We start from the raw sequence: 15,225 nt of genomic DNA, 5'->3' as shown, positions 1-15,225 counted from the left end.
TTTTTTTCAGTTTTGTCTAGTTTTCATTCTATTAGTTTTGTTTGTATCTTTACCACCAAATACCTGAATATTGTGCTGATCAATAGAAATTAAAGCTTTTATTTTTAAAATACATAAATGTACATATTATATGTCTTTTAGGAAAAAATCCTCCTCATTCAAGCTTCCACTTCAAACTTTTCTCTTAAACTTTAGCATCTTGCTCTTACTGTCCCCACTTTTATTTCTGAACACAGATAGATAGATGGATAGAGAAATGGATGAATAGATCTCTCCAATAATTAATCAGCACCTATTTAGGAGAACATTTCCCTGTCTCCTCTTCATGTTCCCTCATCCCCATCCCACACCCATGTCCCAATCCAATTTTTCCCATCCCTTCTACTATGCCCTCTGGAATTTCTGTTACATAGCAAACAAACTCTTCATCTTGGAACTTCTTTCTTTCATACTTGTTCTATCTATTAGTCCACACAGAGATATAGCTCCCCTCTGCTGATATTGCATCCCTAGCTCTCCTCTTCACTCCTAGCCTCTAAGAGAAATTTGGCATTTCCTTCAATTATGAATTTTATTTTATTTCATTTGATGATGAAATATTTTAATGTTTCCCCCTCAAAATGATCAAGAAAAACAAAGTTTTTAAAGCATATTTTGATCTATACTCAGAGTTCATAAGTTCTTTCTCAGAAGGTAAATAGCATTTTTAATTGTGAATCCTTTGAATCAATTAGGAGTTTTAAAAAATATTTTGCCGAGTTCATAGACTTCACCAGACTGCCAGAGGGGTCCACGACACAAAAAAGGTTAAGAACCCCTTTTCTATTCCTTTTCTTTCTCTCTGTCTGACTCTTTCTCTGTCTTTCTCTGTCTCTGTCTCCCGCTCTCTGTCTGTCTCTGTCTCTGTTACTATCAGCTCTCATTTCTGTGCAGATCTATATATCCAGTTCTAGTCTCTCACCTGAGTTTTAAGTTCCCCTATCACCAACTGTCCACTGGAAATTTCAAATTATGTTTTCCATAGATATCTTAAACTCAGTATATTTTAAACTAAACTCATTATCTTTCTCCCTAAATCTTCTGTTCTTCCAAATGTCCCCGTTTTCTGCCTTCGCAGCATTCCTATTATCTGATCCCTTTTTCTCTTCCCACAGCTACCATCTTAGTTCATGCTTTCTCTTTAATAGTTTATTATAACCTGACTGGTCCCTCTGCCTCATGTCTCTTCATCACACACTGCTACCAGTCAATTCCATTGGCTTCCTCTTCTCTCCAGGAACAGATCCTCTATTTGGGATTTTAAAGCTCTAACTTGGTCCAAACCCATCTTTCCAGTCTCCTTGGATATTATTCCCTTTACCAAATACTGTAATCCAGTTAAACCATCCTTTCTGTTCTCAGTTTTCCTTTAAGGAATTTAAAATTCACCTCTCTCAAGACTTTATTTGTAAAAGAAAATTTGTACTAGAAGACCATCTAACTGTCTCCTCATATTCCTTTCACTCAAAGTTGTCATACAAAGTAGTAGGTGGTGCCATGGATATTGCTGGATTCAAACTTCCCAAGATCTTAGTTCAAATCTGCCTCCAGATATGACCTAGCTGTGTGACCCTGGGCAAGTTACTTAAGCCTGTTTGCCTCAGTTTTCTCATCTGTAAAATGGGCTAGAGAAGGAAATGGGAAATCACTCTACTCTCTTTTCTAAGAAAACCCCAAATGGGGATCACAAAAAAATCCAAAATGACTAAATAACAATATTATTATTTCTACAAGTTATGTTCTAATGTTCCTCAAGCACTGATATTCCATGCTATAAAGTCCTGCAAGTTCTGATAATCTGTAAGAGTACATTATGAAGTAGTGTTAGGAAGTGTCCAAAAATATGATAGGGGCTCTGAGGAGAAGAGAAAACCCTATGATAGATGAGAGAAACAGGGAAGGCTTCCTGGAAGAGAAGGGCATGTGAGCTGATTTGTGAAATACGATCAAGATTTATACAGGTTGAGACAGAGGAGAGCTGGGAGTGGTGATGATTCTCCGGCAATGGACAACAGGTGTCTAGAGAGGGTGGGAAGGGCTCGGTCCTGGAAACTGGAGGTCTGGGGAGGACTGGGTTTCAGGGTGCCAAGGCCATTTAGTGGAAGGGAAGAATTCTTGCTAAGTAGGGGAAAGGTCATGGCAGACCTGAGGAGCTGGAGACTTTGAGCTTTGCCCACTTTGGACTGGAAAAGCACAAAACATTTAGATAACAGTCACCCCGCCTCCTCTAAACACACCTGGGAGGAGGGGTGGACTCAGGATTGGTCCTTTTTCCTGTCCCTTACCCCAATCCTCCCACCCCTACCAATTAGTCCCCAGGGGTGGGATTTCTGCTCTCTCTGGGTATTTTTTAGCTCTCACCAGAGTGGAAGTGTTGTCATAAAGTTGAGCCAGCTGGGCTTTGGCAAGCAAACTAGGGGAGGGATTCGATGCCTGGTGGTTCGGGGAATTGTGATCCAAAATTTCCCCCAGTGTGGGGAAAGGAAGAAGAAAACTTTCCTGAACATCCCCTGCTGAATGGGGATTTAGCCTCAGAAAAGGTGAGGAGGGCTGGAAGATGCAAGAGATTGGGGAAGTGGGAGCAGCTGGAAGTCCCAACCTCTCTAGGCCTCAGCTCTCCCTTCTGTATTAGGCAGTGGATTACACTAAGGATCCTTCTGGCTTTAAAGACAGTAAGCTACTTTGGATGGGAGTTCTCTGGGATTTAGGGCCAGGAAGTAGCTGTCACAGGGACAGGAGGCAGCCTGGAGGAAGGAGTCTTGGGCCAGTGGTAGAGCAGGGATACAAAAATGGTAAGAGTTGGGAGGCACCTTGAAACAGTTTATTAAAGCTGGAGCTGGTAGGAGATTTGAAAATTTTCTATGTCAATCTCCTCCTCGTTATATGGATGGGGAAACTCGGGCTCAATACTTGCCCAAAATTGGATAAGTGAATTTCTGGCAAGGACAAAAATAGGATGAATATTTATCCATCCTGCTCTCCCTGGCTACCTTCTCTCCCAACCACTTATTCTTCCTCCCTGGAAGCTTAGGACATACGAATAGGTGCCCACAACACTTGGCAAAATATGCAGTTAAGCTTGTAGAAAAGGCTAAAATAAAAGGCTATTGCTTTCATTCAATAGAAACAAAAAGAGAAGAGAGGAGGAGAAATAGAGAGAGACAGAGAGAGAGGGAAAGAAAAAGAGAGGGAGAGACACAGAGAGAAGAAAGGGGGGAAGAAGAGAAAGGAGGGAGGAGAAGAAGAGATGGAAAAAGACAGAATAAGTGATACTTTTACCGCCCTCCTTGGAGTCTTAGTATATTCTTGTGAAGATACTAGAAGTATTAGCATTCTTATTTTAGGAAAAGATACTTGATTGTGATCACACAGTTTTTACTAGGTACCAGGAGTGGGATCTGAATCTAGCCCTTCCTGGCTCCAAGCCCTGAACTCTGCTCACACTGCCTTTCTCTAATGAGATGAGTAGGAACTAAAAGTGGGAGCTCAGTATGGTGGAGGCAAAGGGTTCTCCATGATGTGGGTAACAATCAGCCTCACCTCTTTGAGGAAAGCTGTGTCTGGTTCAGTCCCCTGAGGGGAAATGCCTTAATATTTTTTTTCCCTCTTAGTTCCAGATGGCCTCTTCTTGCCCCATGGGGTCCGTTGATAGCCTGGAGCTTCTAGACCTTCTCTTTGACCCACAGGATGGGGTCTTGTGGCTCATGGAGCTGGGGGACTCTGACTGTGCCCATGCTGAGGACAAAGTGAGTTCCTCCCAACCCCACAAGCTCTTGGAAGGAAGGCCTCCTTCCAGTTGAATAAGGAGCAAAGCCAGATCTCTAGAATCCCAAAGAGAATTTATACATGGATCTAGAACTAAAAGGAATCTTGGAGGGCTTTTCTTACTGTCCTGCCCAAGCCCCTCAGTAATCCATTCCTAACCACAGTTCTAGGAGGGGGGAGTAGAATGCCTGTTCATCACTCCCCACCCCCCCCCCCCAGCTCCAAGTCTTCTTCACTTATATTTTTCTCCTCATTTGGTCTCCAGCAAACCCAGTTGGCTCCAGAATCAGACAAGTTCCTTAGCTCCATCTTAGGAGGTGGGGACTCTATCTCCAGCTCACCGATCTGGTCACCAGCTGCTAGTGACAGTGGGATCTCTGAAGATCTGCCCTCCGAGCCTCAGGACAGTCCACAGTGTTTTCAGGCTGGAACCAGCCCTGATGGCCAACAAAAGGCTTCTCTGCCCTCCTATTGTCATGGTGGCCCCTGCCCTGGCTCCATTGGACCTGAAGGGCCAAGAGCCCAACAGCTAGAGTCATCTGTGTCCATAGATCTGGGTGAGTTCTGACAGTGACAAGGATCTTTATCCAATCTTATCAGAGTTTCTCCTCCCTGGAAGGTTTTTCACTAAATTTATTGATAAGGATTAAAAATAGGGAATAGGGGACTCAAGAATTAAATTCAAACCTATCCATATGTGCTATGGGAGAGACAAGAGCAAGACAAGAAAAGGATAATTTGACTATGTGGATGGGGGGGGGGGAGGAGGAGAAGAATATTTGGTTAGGAAAGAATGGTAGAAGAGAGGACACCTTTAAGAGGGCTAGGAACAAAACCAAGATGAAAGCGGTCTCTGGGCTAGGAGCCAGAGGAAAGGATAGAAGTCCCTGTTCCTCCTCCTATGGGAGAATGGGCTCTTGGAGGTGATCCCTGGCTCTGAGCTGGCATGAAGACACCCGATAGCAAGAAATAACCCTAAGAAATATCTTTTCTTGCCCTGTTTACATGGGGCAGAAATGTGGAACCCAGACGGCATCTTCCAAGAGAGCCCCGACCTGACAGGTTCGAGTCCATCCTGTATCCTCACAGTCAAGGATTTGCTCCTGTCCAGTAATGCAGACCTGGTGAGCTTCTTCTTCCCATGCTCCTGAACTGTCCCCTACTTCCCCGTCATGCTTTGTCTCCCGGTAACTTCCCACCCAGGACCTCCAGTCCCATCCCCGAGTCTTGCTCCCAGATTGGTCTCGTTGTCCTGGCTGTTGTCCACAGCCCTCGGATGTTCTTGTCTATATCTAGATCTCAGTGGGTCACAGAAAGTCAGGGTTAAAAGTATCTTAGGGATCATGCAAAGAGCTAGAAAGGACGTTGGAGATTAGATGCACCCTCTCATCCGCCAAATAGGAAGTCAAGGTCCAGAGGAGGGGAATGAGGAGCCAGAGGTGGAGGAAAGCCTTAAACTGGTGCTTTCTCCATCATGACAAGGTCCTCTTGGCAGGTGGGCCATCCGAGGTTCAGAGGCGAAGGCTACACAGCGGACCCAGTCAGTGGCAGAGATGGGACTTGAACCCAGGCCTCCTGCCTCCTAGGTCAGGGCTCTTTCCACCATGTTCAGCCACTCCCTTTGACCCTGAACCTTCAGCCTCACTGGCATGGAGCCCATCTGCTCCCTCCCTCCTCCCCCTCAGTCTCCCTTGCCAGCTTGGGCTCTGCATAAGCAGCTTTGGGGGATGGTCCTGATCCCTGACTGTCCTCTGAGACTTTGGGTCTGCCCGCAGCAGCAGCAGGGCTCTCCAAGTGTGCAGCGGCCCAGCATCGGGCAGAGCCAGGAATTGGTGCTGACTGAGGATGAGAAGAAGCTGCTTGCCAAGGAGGGCATCACTTTGCCCACACAGCTGCCCCTCACCAAGGTGAGCCCCCTCCATCATCCAGCTCTCAAGGAAGCAGCCACTCTGAACCTCCTATGCTCACCTTCAGAAGATCTCTCACCATCACCTGTCCACCGTGACCAGGGAGAACAACCCAGCGCTCTATGCACAGACCTTTCAAGTTTATGGATAGCTTTCCTCCTAAGTCTGTGAGATCCCTGATGTGAACATCATTGCTCCCATGTAAATGAGGAGCCTTAAAGTCAGCTGAAGTGACTTGATCAAAGTCACGTGGCTAGTAATTGTGGGGACTAAAATCCAGAACTCCTCTATTGTCAGCCTGATGCTCAGTTTATTTAATTCATTTTTCACAAATATCCCACTGCATGACATCTTAATTCTAGAGACAACTTTACAGATTATCTTGGAATCTTATACATGGAATTATGGGACCTGAATGGTTCTGAACCCCAGTTCTGATACTTGTTATTCATGTGGCCCTGAACATAGTTTGTTAAGTTGTTACAGCCTCACTTTTCTCATCTGTAAAATGGGGATAGCACTATAGACCTCAGAGGAGTGTTATAAGGAAAAATGAGCTGTAAACTTTTAGATAATCCAGAAATGTGAGTTATTCTCCTCACTATTACTGTGGTATGCTCAAAGAAAAATTAATGTGACAAATCATGTCATGCCACAGAATTAGATGTTTAATGTTACTCCTCCCAGGAGGACTGTTTAAGATGGGGAATAAATTAGTAAATGGAGGGATTTCAGGTGACCTAGGAGGAGACAGTTTGATGGAGAGTCTTCCAGTTGCCCCACCACATGCCAGTTATGCTTTTGTACTACCAGAGAGCCAACTGTTCCCTGTAGGCAGGTGGTTAGCTCTTATCATCTTAGATATACCCATCCCTTTGGGGGCCAGGCCAGCAGGTATAGGAGACAGGTTCCCAGACATAGCAAATCAACAAAACATTATCTTGTACATTGGTCTTGTACAGAGTTCCTTCTAACCAAAGAGATCAAATAGAGGAGATAAAAAAATAATGGGACCTGAAGTCAAAGGGCCAGAAGATTTTGACATGTTGCAAAAATAGGGAATGTACCAAAATACTTTTAAAAGCACTTTTATGATATCTTAAAAATAAAAATAAGGATTCTAGGATTCCAAGAACCTCTTGGCAGATAACATGAGAGGTAGGGAGGCTGGGATTCTGAGGATCAGGAGCTTGGGACAGTGGGGACTTGGGCTGTCAGGATCACAGATTGCCCCCTTGACTCCTCCATATTTTTTTCCGGCAGTATGAAGAACGAGTGCTTAAGAAGATCCGAAGGAAAATAAGAAATAAGCAATCAGCACAAGAGAGCCGGAAAAAAAAGAAAGAATACATCGATGGGCTGGAGCTCTGGTAATGAACTTCCCTGATATCTGTTCTGTGTGCTAGGAGTAAACTTATTTCTCACAATGTCCCTGATGAGAAGGGATGTCAGGGATTGTTGCCCTCATCTGACAGATGAAGGAATTAAGGCCCAGGAAGAGGAAGGCCTTGCCCATGATCATATACAATAAATGAGTAGCATAATTATATATTTTGAAAGGGAGCATAGTATTCATCTGGTGCAATCCTTTCATTTGCTGCAGAAGGAAACTGAGATGCGAAGGAGGCAAGTGATTTGTCCACAAAGGGCTGTCAGTGGCAGAACCAGAATGAGAACCTAGATGCTCTGACTCGGTGCTGGGTTTCATTTCACCCTGGCTCCACATTCTCATTTCTCTCATTCTCCTTGGTTCCTAAGAAAGCCTGAGCCAAGCAAGACAAGAGATCCTTTGAGGAGGGAGCTAAAAAAGAGCAAAAGACAGGGAGAAAGGCCCACTGAAGGAATTAAAGATGTTTAGCCTAAAGAAGAATAAATTTAGGGGAACAGATCATTTATCCTTTGGTCCCTAACGGCCAGGAATATCCCTCAAAGCTTTTCTTTAGGACACTCCTTCCTCTACATCCTCTTCTGGAAATGGCAAGGGTTTTATTAAGTCTGTTACAATGACTTCCAAATTTACATATCGAGCCCTAATCCAGTCCCACATCATCAAATGTCTGCCAGACATCCCTACATATATCTATATCTATATCTATCTATATCTATATATATCTCAAATTCAATGTATCTACATTTTCTTATCTCCCTTCAAGTTTCCAATCAGCAGTCCCATCTAGTTGTTTCTACTTCTGCAACATCTCCTGCATTCATCCCCTTCTTTCTTTTCATAGGGTCACCACTCTTGTTTTGACTCTTATTATCTTAGATTTGCCCTATTGAAATAGTCTCCTAATATGACTGTCTCAAATGTCTTAAATCTATTCTCCATGTTGCTGCCAAAGTGATCTTCCTAAAGCCTCATTCTGATTGTTGCTACTTCATTATTCAAAAAAAAAGAAGTGGCTTCCTACTATCTCTAGGAGCAAATACCAACTTCTCTTCATAGGCTACCTCCTTCCTATTTTCCAGTCTTCTTGCATTTTTTTCTTTCAATACATTTTTATTGATATTTTCTGTTTCTTACAATACCAGAGTATCCCATATGTTCTGTTCCCTTCCCTCCCAAAGAATCAATGTATATAATCAATACTATTTTTAGACAAGGGAAAAAAAGTCAGCACAACTGATGGCTACATTGAAATTTTTAAAAAGTCTAATTTGTAACACCCGTGAACCTGCCCTCTCTTATAAAGGGGGTAGATTGGAAGTGTTTTTTTAATTCTTTGTCATTCAAGTCCCATTGGATCTTTATAATTTTGTTACTTTTACTTTTGATTTTTTGTTATGTTGTTATTTTTTCGATTTATATTTTTGTAAGTTAATATGTTATTTTCTTGGCTCTGCTGATTTCATCCTATATTAATTCATATAAATCTTTCTCATCACAGTAACATTCCACTACATTTATATACCACTAGTTGTTCAACCATTCTCTAATGAATGGATTTCTATTTTTGATATATCAAAAAAGTGCTTTTGTAAATATTTTGATGTATTTCCTATTCTTGCAGCATGTCGAAGTGCACAGCCCAGAACCAGGAGCTTCAGAGGAAGGTCTTACACTTGGAGAAACAAAACTTGTAAGTCTGAACACTCCTTCCTCCCGTACCAACAGATACAGGGAGGGGAAGGGCGGCAGCCCAGCCCTGTTAGCCCCAGAGCCTCACCAAAGAGCAAGGCCCTTCACAGCCCAACTTTGATCCCAACTGTACAGCCACATTTCCCCCCTCCCCTTTGTCCCAGTCTGTTCATCCACCAGCTTCATTGCTGTCTCCTCTCCTCAGGAATGCTCTCCCTTCCTCATCCCTCAAGGGTCAGGTCAAGTTCCATTTTCTTCAGAAAATCTTCCCAGATTCTCCCCACTACCACTACTCTCTTCTCTGATCACCAGTAGTTTTCTCTTCTTCCTTCATTTGGCACTGAGCCCACCCAACCATGTGTTTGGAACTTTTTTCCTACTTCTTTTAAACTTTTGGTGTATTTGTGTCTTGTCTCACCACCTGGATTGTAAGGTCTTTGAGGGCTGGACCTGGGTTGGTTCCTTTAGAACATCCCTGGGAGAAAGGGGTGTTCAATAAAAGAGTAGTGAACTAATTCCTCCTACCAGGGCTTCAAATGCAATTCAAAGAGTTGCCTGAAGCCTACAACATGCTTAGGATCCTGAGAAGTCAAGGGAATTTAGGGATACAGCTGAAAGCTGGCCCCTGCCACCAAGGAGTTAAGAATTTAGCTGGGGAGACAAGACTGATCCATAAAACAAGGAGACCATAGCTCATGTGTATAACCTGCTGGGTGTCTGTCATCCCAGGACCAAAGGGTAGCTGACCTCAGAAAGGCTCTTCAGCACACAGTTGGCTACCCGGGGATAAAATGTTCTGCTCAGGTCAATTCATAGTGACTCAATCTAATTGGAAAATTGGTCAATGTAATTGGAAAAGGCTGCAAAATGTGTCCATGGGAGGAACCCCCACAAAACAGAAGTCTGCCACTGGGGTTTGGAAGCAAGACCCTAGGAGTTCAGATTCCAAGTCTAGCTCTGTCACCTCTTTGCCATGTATTTCTTTCCATCTTTGGGCCTTGGTTTCTCTCTAGGAAGTGGAGGAAAGGAGGGGATAGACTTGATTTCTTTTTTTTTTTTTTTATTAAAGCTTTTTATTTACAAAACAAATGCATGGGTAATTTTCCAACATTGACACTTGCATAGGCTTGTGTTTCAGATTTTCTGCTCCTTCCTCCCATCCCCTCCCCTAGACAGCAAGTAGTCCAATACATGTTAAATATGTTAAAATATATTAGACTTGATTTCTAAGAGCTCTTCTGTCCTAAAAGTCTGTGAAGTGATTGGCGAGATTCAGGCCTTTAAGACAGCCCTGGAAGATATTTAGTGTATACATTCAGGTCCTATTTTACACAAAAAGAAATAGAGACTCAGAGAAAATGGCTTGCCCAAGGTCACACAGCTTATAGCCAAGTCTTGAATTCAGCTTTTCTGTATGCAACATCAATGTTTTTTCTGTTACATATTATGGTGCCATGGAATTAAGCCAGAGTTATAGGAATGGGGGAAGCGGGGTAGAGACAGAGACAAACACATACAGAGACAGAGAGACAGAGAGAGATAGCTCGCCAGTGCTTAGGAAAGGTGATATTCTGGGAAGATTTCTTGGAGAAAGCAGGGACTTAACTGGACCCTAACGGATGGGATTGGGAAGGGGGGAAATTTGGGAGAGGTAGGGAAGAACATTGATCAAAGTATAGGAGGCAGAAATGAGAGCTGCCTGGGCTTGACACACCTAAATCTGGGCTCTAGCTTCATTAGATTTTTCCTTGTACCCTTTTCTTCTAGGTCTCTCATGGAGCAACTAAGGAAACTCCAGGCCCTCATGGTTCAGACGACCAGCAAATCAGCCCAGACCGGCACCTGTATAGCGGTATGTTCCTTCTCCCCTCCCAAACCTTTTTTGGTTACTTGTTCTAGGAATCCCTAACCTGAACAGTAAAATGCCAGAAAGCTGTCCCCTAAGCTGTGCCTGAAGAAAGAGGCAGAGGGTACAAGGGACAATGACTTTGTTTCAGACTTTTAACTCCAATGCAATCCAACAAACATTTGTTAAATTGCTCTCTATGTTCAGGCATTTTGCCAGGTGCTGGGGAACAAAGGCAAAAAGAAGCACCATCCTAGATTTCAATTAGACTTAAATTCTACCTGAAAGGGCAGAAGAATAACTCCCACAGAACTCCACAGGTCCATTTGAGACTCAATAACTCAGAATGAAGAAAGTGGAGGAAAGATCTGATTAACTTCTGAGATCATAAGATGAGAATCAGAGATCACAGAAAACAGAATGTCAGAGCTGGGAGGAACCTCAGAACGTAAGAGCACCAAAGCCAGACGGTATCTCAGGGCAGACAACACAATGTTAGAACTGGAAGAACTTTAGAACTTAAGTGCACCAAAGCCAGAAGGCATCTCAAGGCAGAAAACAGAATGTCATAGCTGGAAAGGAGCTGAGAGAGACCCCTGAACAAGAATCTCAGGGCCTAAAACAGGTAATACCAAAGCTGGATAGGACCTAGAAGGCAGAATGTCAAAGCTGGGAATACAAAGGAAAAAACCATCTGTCTTTGAGGTGGCACAGTGGAAGCAGTGTTGGACAGGGAGTCAAGATCACTTGAGTTTAACTCCCTCCTCAAGCTGTGTGACTTTGGGCTAGTCACTTAACAATAACTTAACAGCCTCAGCCTCCATCTGTAATATGGGGATCCTACTAGCAAGGTTGTTGTGAAGATCAGGTGAGATGACAGATAAATTGCTTTGCCCTCCCCAAAGTACAATACAAATGCTAGCTATCATTATTGCTTTGAAGGAATGTACAATTTTCTGGGGCTTTTGAGACACAGAAATGTCAGGGCTCATAGAAAGCATTGCTTAAATGAGTATTGGATTGAATTTAATATGGTTAGAGCAGGAAGGGAGCTTAGAAATGATACAGTTGCCAAGTTGAAGAGCCTGAAGCCAGAGATGTGGACTGCCAGAGATGACAGAGAGGAACAAATCCAGGGCTCTTTCCACTGCACAGATGAGAGACCAGAAAGGGGAATCAGAGGGTGAACAGGACCTCTGTCATCAGCACACAGCTGACCATCAGGCAGGGGAGGGCTGGGCTTTTCCCACTTTGGAAGTCAGTTCTGGAGCTATGGGATGGGAGCCTTGGTGTCCATGACCTTTGTTCTTCCCATCTCAGGTCCTGCTGCTGTCTTTTGCCCTAATCATCTTCCCTTCCATCAGTCCTTTCGCCCCCAACAAAACTGAGGCACCTGGAGACTTTATGCCAGTCAGAGGTAGGTCCAGTGGATTCCCCTTTCCTTCCCTGATTTTCCTTTGAGCACATGACCCTACTGAGAATTAAGAGCAGCAGGAGCTAAGATTGGCATTGTGCTAAGTACTCTACAAATAACATCTCATTTGGTCCACACAAAAATCCTGAGAGACAGGTGCTGTTATACTCTTCTTACAGTCAAGAAAACTGAGGTTGTAACTTGTCCAGGGTCATACAGCTAGAAAATGTATGTGGCTGGATTTTAATTCAGATCTTCCTAGCCCAGATCTAAGCCCAGCATTCTCACCACTGTGCCACCTAGCTAAATTATTAACTACTAAAAGTATTCAGAAAAAATATTAAAAGTGTATCTCTATAGAACTTAATTTATAGCAAGTATCTTGAAAAACCTCACAGGAACTCTGGGATAAGAGTATTAGCCCCATTTTATAGATGAGAAAACTGATGGGCACCACAGTTAAGTGACTTGCTGAAGGTTGGGGGCAGGAAAAAAGATTCCAAAACCAGGAATGAAGATGAGCTTCTAGGGCTTTGCACTGGTTTCTGCGGGGTCCCAGGGACCCTGCAGTTTGCCACCTCTGCCAACTCTCTTCCCTGACTGCCCTCTTCTTGCTCCCAGTATTCTCCAGATCACTGAACGCTGATGCTGCCTCCCGGGTGTTCCACGCTCCAGTCCCAGGCAGGGAGGAGCTAGGACCCCGAGCCCCAAGTCGCTGGAGCCGGTATCCCCAGGAACCCAGCAGCCCAAGGCCTCTGTCTGATGCTGCCACGCCAGGCAATGGGACGCCGGCCCAGACACCAGAGCCTACGTCAGTGGCCCTCTTGGACAGGATGGAGCCCAGCCACACTAAGGCTGCAGGATTGTTAGAGGCCGAGGAGGAGCTCTGAGAGGCCCCTCCCCGTGGAGACCCCGTTCCACCCAGAGACTAGGCCGTACTATTCCTACAGTGTTGTGGGGGAGTTTCAGCTCCCCCAGCTTTAAGTGGAGTGGTCCAATATGGGGCAGGTCCCTGCTCTTCTCTTGAAAGTAAGCTACACCCTACCACCCTGGGCTGGACCCAGGCCAAATGAGGTGGTCACCCCCTACCTCCCTTCATATCTTCTCTGCTTCTGCCTGAGAAGCTATTAGACAAAGACTGAAACATACACAGACTCACAAAGGATATAAAAAATGGAAGGAACCTTAAAGATCAGGTCAGTCCTGATTCTGCATGTGAGAACACTGATGCCCAAAGGTGGGGCAGGAACTCACTTAAGGTCATCCAGAGAGTCTGGGACCTGGTCAGGACATGGACCAGAACCAGATCTCCTGAGTCCCAGTTCAGTGTAAATTTTATAAAGACATATATTGCTACCAACAATATATCCCCAGGAACAAATCTGTCCCCATGACCAGGCTAAGGTACATGTCCTGGCATCCCTGAGAAAGATAATTCCAGAGCTCTCAAAAGTGAATGGGGCAAATCTTGGATCTTAAAGGCTCCCTCATTTCCCAAGTTCTGCCTTTGAGGGGATCTCATGGGCTCTAGCCATGGGGATGCCTTCCTTTCTCTCCCAATTCCCAGGAGAGTGGGATTTTGTAAGCTGAAGTGATCTTTTAATAAAGTATTTTGGCAGAAAGCAGCTGGAATGTTTCTGGGTTTGGTGAGGAATGAGCAGCATGGTTCATGCAGGGTGGGATCTGAAGTCAGAGATGTTACTGGGGAAGAGTGTTCTATGAATCCAAGGCAGAGTCTTCCCCTTTCCTCATGACTCCAGTGAGGCTTGCTTAGCTGTGGCAAAACTACTCTCTGGACTGCGCCTGTTTGGCCATCTTGGCATGTTCTCATACTCTCTTCCTCTGTGTGATCCCCTTCGTTTGCTTGCCACAGGCAAACCAAACAACACTTCCACTGATGCTGTGTGAAAGGGAGACTGCAAGGACACCAGAGAATATCCATGCAGAGAAGGTTTCAGGACCTTGGAGAGCAGCAGTGCTGCTAGCCAAGCCTGAGGTTTGGAATCCAGTCCTATTCTATCAAACTGGAAGTTTAGGGTTTGTCTGCGCTAATCCTCAAATTTTAAATCGACAGCCTTGAGAGATTAGATTACTTTCCCATATCACACATCATATTTGTGACTATAAAAGGACAGATAAGTTGGGACCAGATCTAAATCCTATGGTTTTAAGTGAATATAATCGGGGAAAGAACAGGTCTATTGTTCAAAAGAAAGAAGAATCTTCCAAGTCCTTTCATTTTAGAGGAGAAAGAGGCCTAAAGAAATTAACAATTATTCCCAAAGTTAACAGAGCCCGAATATGGCCAAATCTCCTAACTCTAATCCAGTAGGCTCCAGTTTCTCCCTCCTCCAATTCAAACCTCCCCTTTCTTGCTGAGGCAATACTGGGGCCCGGGGCAACAGGAAGAATTCCAGAAATTCAAACATCCCTTGCCTGGTCCCTAGTCAGGGTAGTATACCTGGCCAAGGTTTAAGGGCCTCCATGGAGACTCCTCAGCAGCTGTTTCCCTATTAGTATTCAGGCTTTCTTGCTGGTATGAAAAATCTGGGGGATTAGAGGAAGAAAGTGAGGAAGGGAAAAAGACAACAAGTAGAATAAATACAGGATACTTGGAGCTTATGGAAGAGACCCTGTGGATCGCAGTATCTGAATAGCTAGAATAGACCATAAGAGGTCATTTAGTATGTTTAGTCCGACCCCCTCATTCATGGATGAGGAAACTAAAGTCACAAGAAGAGCAATGACTTTTCCAAACAATGCAAGTAGTGACACAGGCAGGATTGTAATCTGGGACCTGTAGCTAGATTCAGAGCTCCTTTAACATGTTCCATGAAATCAGTGGGGGAGATGAAACCAGTGATGTAATGAAGTCAATCATCCTCTAACTTTCCTGCCGTTTCTTCTACACAACACTCTCACCTCAGAGCCTTTACACCAGCTGGCTACCCCTCCTCCCTGCCACCTTAAGAGTCCCTTCTTTCCTTCAAAACTCAGCTCAAGCACCAAAATGGGGGGGAAGGGGGAAAGGGGAAGGGAGGAGACGGAGAGACAGAGACAAAGAGAGAAAATGACAAATGTTTTTATTCCCACTTCCTGGCCTCTGCTATCAAAATCTCAGAGACCACCTCCCCCTTCGTTGGGGGTAAAATACAGGCTCCAAGTTTTCTGAGAA

At 44.3% G+C, this 15,225-nt stretch overlaps 1 protein-coding gene across 3 annotated transcripts; it reads left to right on the top strand.

The window, feature by feature from the left end:
* Nucleotides 1–2,437: 2,437 nt before the first annotated feature.
* CREB3L3 (cAMP responsive element binding protein 3 like 3) lies at nucleotides 2,438–13,675 on the top strand. 3 transcript variants are annotated; one of them, XM_051971931.1, is made up of 10 exons: nucleotides 2,438–2,579; nucleotides 3,651–3,785; nucleotides 4,070–4,361; nucleotides 4,819–4,928; nucleotides 5,583–5,711; nucleotides 6,975–7,081; nucleotides 8,723–8,791; nucleotides 10,558–10,642; nucleotides 11,957–12,053; nucleotides 12,672–13,675. In XM_051971931.1, exons 1-10 carry the CDS (start codon nucleotides 2,469–2,471, stop codon nucleotides 12,938–12,940), a joined length of 1,404 nt encoding a protein of 467 aa, XP_051827891.1. In that variant the 5' UTR covers nucleotides 2,438–2,468; the 3' UTR covers nucleotides 12,941–13,675. The 3 variants fall into 3 exon arrangements, with proteins under 3 accessions (XP_051827891.1, XP_051827890.1, XP_051827892.1); XM_051971930.1 differs by having other exon boundaries at nucleotides 2,439–2,579; nucleotides 5,580–5,711; XM_051971932.1 differs by lacking the exon at nucleotides 3,651–3,785 and having other exon boundaries at nucleotides 2,441–2,579; nucleotides 5,580–5,711.
* Nucleotides 13,676–15,225: the final 1,550 nt, after the last annotated feature.

This window comes from Antechinus flavipes, chromosome 1 (genome assembly GCF_016432865.1).
Source record: "Antechinus flavipes isolate AdamAnt ecotype Samford, QLD, Australia chromosome 1, AdamAnt_v2, whole genome shotgun sequence".
Classification (NCBI taxonomy): domain Eukaryota; kingdom Metazoa; phylum Chordata; class Mammalia; order Dasyuromorphia; family Dasyuridae; genus Antechinus; species Antechinus flavipes.
Note: the sequence above shows the minus strand (reverse complement) of the source record. Positions and strands in the feature narration are given on the sequence as shown.

Excerpts from the sequence above, each read along its gene's own strand:
- CREB3L3 (XM_051971930.1), top strand. The coding sequence starts at position 2,469 with ATGCCTGGTGGTTCGGGGAATTGTGATCCAAAATTTCCCCCAGTGTGG. Across the intron at positions 2,580-3,650 it reads GGGATTTAGCCTCAGAAAAG|TTCCAGATGGCCTCTTCTTG; the intron begins GTGAGGAGGGCT and ends TTTCCCTCTTAG. Across the intron at positions 4,929-5,579 it reads TGTCCAGTAATGCAGACCTG|CAGCAGCAGGGCTCTCCAAG; the intron begins GTGAGCTTCTTC and ends GTCTGCCCGCAG.